Raw genomic sequence first — 8,124 nt, 5'->3', positions numbered from 1 at the left:
TGAAGAGTATAAATAGGGAGGCTATGATTAAATGTACACGTCAGCAACAATGTCTCTATCCACGTGGCTTTCGCGCTTTAGCTGAGACTCTATTTGTGGAGCTCCATTCAACGTTACCTCATTTAGGGTTTGGTAATTTCGTTACATTTATGCCCCCTCATTGGCACACGGTGAAATAAGAATTTTAGGATGGTTGTTATGTATCGTTTCATAATGTATCGTATCGTATTATAATATACTGTATCGTTTGATGAATACAATGTTTGGATGGATTCTATCGTTTTAATTTCGTTTCATGGTATCATGCACCAGTAATATGATGAATAAACTTGCAATACTATAAAAAAAATTATGATACGGTATATAAAAAGGTAGGGTAAATGATAAAATAAAATTATTTAATAACAATGAAGGGTGAGATTGAGAGAAAAAGACAAGGTAACAACGCGACCACACCAAATCGGTCGTTACATAAAGTGGTGCATTTCATCGTTACGTAACGACGGATTTAACGATACGACAATAAAATTTGAGTGACAATCAAAACAAACATTGTATTTTAAGTAACAATACGATACAATAGGTAACAACCATCCAAACAAGTTGTTAGTGGGCGTTTGGACATAAGAATTATAAATCGAAAAAGGTGAAATTTTTTGTAAGTGTTATTTGAAAATTAAAGTTGTGTTTGGACATGAATATAATTTTGGGTTGTTTTTAAATTTTTGTGAGTGATCTGAGTAAAAATTTTGGAAAACGACTTTTTGGAATTTTTCAAATTTTCGAGAAGTTTCAAAATTTATCTTCAAATGAAAATGGTACTGATTTCACAAAAAAGTGAAAAAAATTCGAAAAAGGTATATATTTCATGGTCAAACAAGGTCTTAGTGTTAACGTATAAAATAGTACACGCACAAAAAGGGGAGTCAATGCATATTTTTGACCTAGCTAAATAGTACTATAATTTTCTGAGCAAATAGTATCAACTGACATGCCTTAACATAAGGTAGCTCCGCTAGATAAAACTAGTTACTCCGTTTGATTTGAAAAGTTGTCCACTATCTAGAAACAACAACGGTATTGCTTTATTAAAATCTTTATTTTTGACATATATTTAAAATATTCTGCACAAACTATAAACAACCTAAATGTACATTTTCACAAAGAACAGTTATAATCCAGTAAACTTACATTTTTTCCATACTTAAGATGGCTCGTGAATTATTTATTTTTTAGTCAATAATGACGACGGTATGATTTAATTTAATGTAAAAAAAGGTTAGAATAATGTCAAGAGTCTAAGGTCGTTAAATGTAGATACTTACAAAAACTAACACAAATTCTTTATATTCATTTATTTGAAAGTTAATTCTTTACATTGTTGTACTAAAATATGTCGTTAGCTGCTGTACCGAAACTGATTAATGATCATAGTCAAAACAAGTTCTTATTTTTTATAAACCATTTAGGTAAAAGAGAACGAACACCACGCCTAGGAACCATGCACAAATTGGCTTCGATGCACTATATTGCATATTTCTTCCATTGGATGAAAAGATTGGTCTTGTTAATTTGTTAGTTTTCCCCCCCGGAAAACCCTTTAATTAATTACAAGTCTCCTGATAGATGGATGATCTCAAGACTCAATTTTGGTCTTCCTCTCAAACGTCCAAATTTCTGCATTTTCAGATACCTTCAGAGTTGTGATGGTAAAATGGATAAAAGAAAATAGTTGATACCCATATTATCCATTAGAAAATGGGTTGAATAATGTACTTTTTAAAAACGGGTCAAATATGGATAGAACCATATTATCCACTTAGAAAATAGATAATGACCAATGGATAGCTAATGGGTTTGATTTTTATATTTGTAAAGCTTCAAATTGGGGTTCATCAATTTTTTGGGAGACTAGGAATTTTGACCCAAAGTGATCATATTCAAAAGCCATGGATATTGGACAATATGGATATCTATATTATTCGTCGCTTAACCCATTTTTTAATACATATTAAATATGGGTCGGCTAGGGTCGGATAATTTATCCGTTTTTTGCATTATCCTTTTTTGACATGTCGCATATCCGAACCGACCTGATCGTTTGCCACCCCTACTTGAGAGTAAAAGAAGTCCACAGAAGGCTAGTGAAACTCATTCTGAATTTCTGATAATGCGGAGGACGAGGCATTGTTCTCTCATGCAGTTTTCTCTTGTTCTTTAATTCCTAAACAAACGATTTTGCCTTCTAAATACCTTGAAAGCCATTTGAGAAATGAGATACTACTGGATAAGGCTTTTAGGGAGGGAAAACATCGCCTAACCTGCATATATCTGAATCTTTTCCGCTCACTCTGTTCCAAATACTGAAACAAGCATAGACTATAGGTGAGACATGGACATCAGCAGGTTTACTTCAGATTATGACAATGAAATATTACCTTAGGATGGTGAGCACAAATAATCCAAGACTGTTCTTATTTCTCCAATAATTCAGCAACTTCCAGAAGCAAACCAGAGGTGAACATCTTGCGCAGTAACAAATTCAACAGGAGAAATTAAGAGCACCTGCACTAAAGGCGCTCATTATTTTACCTGTTGGTACTCATCCCTTCGGTAGCTTTTAGATTAAGTAGCTGCTACCTTGTTCTTTGAACTGTAAATACTCATACAGTGGACTTCTATTTCTAAGTATCAAGACGCTAATGGCATCGTGCAGCAAATCAATGATGTAAAATGACCATACAAGATTAAAATTCAGGGAAAGCAGATTATGTAAATGATCTGTAGTAACATTGTTATGGAAGACGGTAAAGATTAAGCTAATGTAGTATGTGTTTACCGCTACAGCAGGGGAATACGAGAGGCCTAATTTTTTACATCAACAAATATCCATCATATAAAAAACTTCAGATGAAAGAAAAGGAATTAGAAGGGATTGGACAGTAAGTGTCACTCCACTCCCAATAAAAGGGTGCAAGCTACTTCTAGATAAGGCAACAACGAACAACATACAAAGATGAAACAAGCTTAATATATATGACTCCACTCATTAAGATGCATCAGATAACCCAAAAGTCGGTAACAGCCAGCCTCTTTCTTTGCCGAGCTCCACATAAAACGTGAATTTATCCTTTGCATTCGGAATGTCAAGAGCCAGATCATCAAGTCCATCCTTGATCCTCCCAAAGCCTTTAGTTATCTGGTTGATGGTGATAAGCCCCTCGTTAAAGCACTCTTGCAGCAAATCTAGCATCCTATCATTCTTCTTCTCCATTGCCATAACCAAAGCTTTCTTCACTACCTCATGGTTGAAGAATGGCATCCCAATATCCCTAATGCATTGGCAAGCTTCACTGATAACACCACCACTTTCAAATTCCTCAAGAAGTTTCTGTATCTTATCCTTTGCATCCTCCACAGCCCAGCCAGTCCCACCACCCCAACACCTCAGGATCCTTTCTCCAGCATGGCGTGCAGACAAAAGTGATTGAGCCAAACAGACAGTTTCGGCACCACTGCTGCAATTTGGTGGCAACCTGTTCGTTATCTCCTCCATATTCAGTGGAGCAAGGACATCATCTATTACAGCCCTAGCAAGGAAAAGGGCTAGTTCATTGGAAGCATCTAAAACGTCAAGTGCAGTATCTTCTGCGGATTCCAGCAGCATCACAAAGCCATTCACTATGTCTTCAGTAGAAAAAATCTCAATATGAAGTGCAGAAAGCAAAACAGATGCCATTTCCTTTTCCTTGTTTTTTCTGTCCATGGCAAGGGTGATTAGCTTCTTCAGAAAAACAGGGTTATACTCGGGTGCCCCCAAATCTTCCAGACTCTGGATTAGCTCTGGAATGTCATCCGAGAGAAAGTATTCATGGATTATATTAACAATTTGTTTTTTGTACTGCTTCACGTTTTCATCATCTGGACCATTTGCTTGCCCATCTCCACCTGAGGCTTTTAGAAAAGATGCATCAAGCCATCCATCAGAGACTGCCCGAGGAACAATTGACTGGAACAACATTTTAGCAGAAGGAATATCAAGACAAAGATCATCAATACTCTCAGCCAACCTAGAAAAGCCCTTCACCATTTGACTGGAACTTATAAGACCCTCTTCGGCAGCCTTCTTTAGAAGTTTCAGAATAAGTGGCTCAGCAGACTGCATCTCCATGGCTAAAACCAAAGCTCTTTTGACAACTTCATGATAGAAAAAAGAAACTTCCAATTTTCTTATGCATCTGCAAGCCTCAGCAGTGTCTCCACTCTCAACATATTCCCTCAAAAGGTCAGCAATTCTTTTCTTGACTTCCTCTACAGTGAAATGGGTGCTGCCACCCCAGCGCCTCTCAACAAGTTCTGCATGGTGTGGAGCTGAGAGATAGCTCTTCTCAGCAGTTTGCAGCACCTGACGCCCCTTGTAGGAGTCTGGGAGCATTTTTCTGGCTCTGGCAATAAAAGCTGGTGGAAGAATGTCATCAACCACAGCCCGTGCGATGAATAACGCAAGGATATCAACAGTATCTGGTATGTCCACTCCCAAGTCATCAGCAGACTCCAGAAGCATGAAAAATCCCTGACTAATCTGGGTAGGATTGATAACATCAGCATAAAGAGCAGAAAGAAGAACAGAAGCCATTTCCTTCTCCTTATCATGCCTATCCATTGCCATAGAAACAAGCCTCTTAATAACATATGGGTGATACTCACTCGAACCTAATTCCTTGAGATCAGATGCAGCCACTTCAACGTCACCAGTGCTAAAGTATTCCTCTATAATTGAAACTACAGATTTCTTGTAATCATCTAATGGATCAGAGACAGCAGTTGAAACAAGCTCATATGGTTCCTGTTCAGTAACAGTCAATACGTGAGACAACATCAATATAATAACCTTACTGTTCTTCAGTTCCAACAAGCTCATATGGTTCCTGTTCAGATATAGTCGAGAGGTAAGACAACATTAATATAATAACCTTCATGAGAATTACGGATGCACTTCTCACAACACCGATAACTCCACCAATTATATAGGTAAAACAGAATATAAAATGAATCGATTGGTTCAGTAAAAGGAGTTAGCAGATGGAAAATTTAAAATTTCCTTTAAGGATAAGTACTCTGTGTGATCCCTTCCCTTGATCTGTCATTGTAGTATCTAAGATTAGAAGCTAAAATACAGCTCGGAAACTTTAACGTTTGTTAATAACCGCTGCTTAAAACCATTGATTTGATTAGATACACCATGAAGACAACTGTAGACTAGGACTATTTCAAAGAAAGAATGACGAGTCTTAGGATGCACAACTTGTTTGATATGTTACTAATCAGAGGGCAAAAAGTGCAGGTCATAAGGAATTAGGAGGCAGATGTAAACTGGCAGGAAAAGAAAGAAAAAGAAATTAATCATGGTGAATTGAGAACTTAGAAGATAACTCTGCAATGCTTTCTGCAGAAATATACCATTGTCGTGAACCTTCATTGACTCTTCTCTATACAATCATTATGGTTAGATTAAACATTATTCTTTTGTTTCTTTCTCACCAATGATTCCGTTCATCATTCTTTAAATTTCTTTTTCTCCATTCTAATCCACAATTGTGTAGTGCAGGCACTAAATCTTTTGAACCTGAAGGGGACATTAACTGTACAATGTAACATTGCCAAAAAAAAAAAAAAAAAGAGTTTATGCCAAAAAATGAGTTTATTTAATCAGTTATTCAAAAACGTAAGATGCAATATAACAAATCTGAAGTTATTTTATCACCTACAGCCAGTATAGCTTTTGTAGGACTCACCTCACCACTATCATAATTGGGATCATTCCTATCAATGTGAGATTCACCATCAATTTCCAACAACTTTCCCCAGGTGCCTTTCCCACCGGCTCCATCTGTTTTTAACATCAAATGCAGGAAAGCCTTCAGTATATGTGCAGAAAAAGAAATTGGGAAAAACCCTTTTACAAGCTTGCATGATTTTAATGAGAACACTGAAATCTACATCAGAAGGAAGAAAAGAAAACAAGATCCACTTTAACTTTAAACAAAAGAACATGATGGAGATGCAATTAACTCTAATAAATGTAACTTCATCACTTAACAGAAGGGCAAAATAAACAAACCATACCCAAGATCCTATAAGGCAAAACCAAATTAACACTACAGATGTACCTGACAAATGATACTCAAGATTGCATCCCGCATATATTAGCACTGGGTTAGTTTTATCATTCATTGGATGCTCCACAGGTGGAGCAGCAATTCAAAAACAGTTGGCTGATCTACCTATTGACTTTTCTCTACCAATGACTATCGGATATCCGCAGCTCAAATGCTGATACAGCTGTCCAAGATTGCATCCCGCATATATTAGCACTGGGTTAGTTTTATCAATCATTAGATGCTCCATAATGTGCTTCAGCAATTCAAATTCTAATCAGCCTAAAACAGTTGGCTGATCTACCTACTGACTTTTCTCTACCGATGACTATCGGATATCGGCAGCTCAAATGCTGATACAGCTGTCCAGACTGATCTTAAGAAACTACCAACATGCAAACAAAACAACCAAATACTTTTTCCTGAAAACAGTGTTCAGGGAACACCAAATGTAAGCTATAACAACTATATCCTCTTAAACGTGTGTAAATTTGCATAGACAAAGTCACAAAAACTGTATGCAGCCCAAAAGCAGTGTATTGACATCGAAGTACCCATACACCTGGTTCACAAGGATATCAAGACACTCTAATACAATAAATAAAACAGTACCAACAACTACTCGCCAGTGAAGGATTATTTGAAGAGGAAAGACTTAACCTACTCAATTCTCAATTCTTGATATTGTGTACTATATATATGCGCTTACCGGAACTCTTGCACCAAATTAACATGAGATAGTACTGTCGCATTATATTCATTCCTGTGCTACAGCATTTCTTCTTCTTCTTTTCCGTTTTTTTTTTGGTCAATATTAATCCACATAAAACGTGAAATAAGTTCACATTAGCTCAATTCCTCCCTTCGGAAAGGGATTTACAATTTCACTCATCATTCGTCATTCAGTTACTTACAGTGAATTAGAATCACTTAAACAATACAACTTATTTCAGTCTTAAGCTCAATAGGAAGCACCAGCCGTGGAATATCGTCATGATTCAGCCAAAAAGTAATACTCACCCTTCCTAACACGGATGTGTTTCCCTGAGTGTGTACGTCGTACGTGTCTCACAGCAGTTCCAGCCGTGGATGCCTTTCCACAGCCTGGTGGTGCCTTCACGCAATGTTCCGACAAGAGAACTGACGAAGACTTGGGAGAAGATGACAAAACGTCAGCGTTCGGAGGTGCAACATTCAACCTCTCCCTCTGTTCTTCAGTCAGAAATCCCTCATTCGACGCCATTTCACAAAACCTGCACACATCAAACAATCAAGATACAGTTACAAAACGGCGCCGCTCTGAACGGTTAAAAATCACGTAATAACTCAGTATTTCTTTCTTTTCTGTCCGAGTTTTTACCTCTCTGCACTGCAGTGGAAACAGTGAAGAGAGCGAGCGATTCGAAACCCTAACCAGCCACTTGCAAAGCTCCGGATAACGAACAAAATCCTCTGTTCTTGGCTCGGATCTCGAGCCAAGAGAGGATAGAGAAAATAGAGAATCCGATCCTCAAATAGTCAATAGAAACACACAATAGCGTAGTGCTGAAACCCTAGATCAATGAACTGGAAAATGATGTGTGAATTTAAACTGTATGAATGGATTTGTGGATTTAGATTGAAAAAGAAAAGAGTGGGGTACTGAGTGGAAATGGATGAGAATGAAGAGCATAAATAGGGAGGCTACGGTTACATTTACACGTCAGCAACGATGAGCCTATCCACGTGGCGTTCGCGCTTAAGCTGAGACACTATTCGTGGAGCTCCATCCAGCGTGCCCGATTAGGGTTTTGGTTAATTTGAAGTTACATTGATACCCCTCACTTGCACATTATTATGGAAGGTAGTTTTTTTTTTTTGCGGAATGGCTTCCCGGTCACTTAGATTTGTAGGTCATTTGAAAGCCGATACATTAACTTTAAACTTTTCCATTTGAATATTCGAACTCATGATTCCCTTAACTAAT

At 37.4% G+C, this 8,124-nt stretch overlaps 1 protein-coding gene across 1 annotated transcript; it reads right to left on the bottom strand.

Moving 5' to 3' along the window:
* LOC109223656 lies at nucleotides 2,754–7,799 on the bottom strand. The gene is made up of 4 exons (XM_019388048.1): nucleotides 7,519–7,799; nucleotides 7,179–7,411; nucleotides 5,796–5,890; nucleotides 2,754–4,846 (listed from the first exon to the last, which is right to left on the bottom strand). The coding sequence occupies exons 2-4, from the start codon at nucleotides 7,399–7,401 to the stop codon at nucleotides 3,050–3,052; spliced, it is 2,115 nt and encodes a 704-aa protein (XP_019243593.1). The 5' UTR covers nucleotides 7,402–7,411; nucleotides 7,519–7,799; the 3' UTR covers nucleotides 2,754–3,049.

The sequence above is a fragment of the Nicotiana attenuata genome, chromosome 3 (genome assembly GCF_001879085.1).
Source record: "Nicotiana attenuata strain UT chromosome 3, NIATTr2, whole genome shotgun sequence".
Classification (NCBI taxonomy): Eukaryota; Viridiplantae; Streptophyta; class Magnoliopsida; order Solanales; family Solanaceae; genus Nicotiana; species Nicotiana attenuata.
The sequence above is the reverse complement of the archived record's forward strand: the minus strand, read 5'-3'. Positions and strand labels throughout refer to the sequence as shown.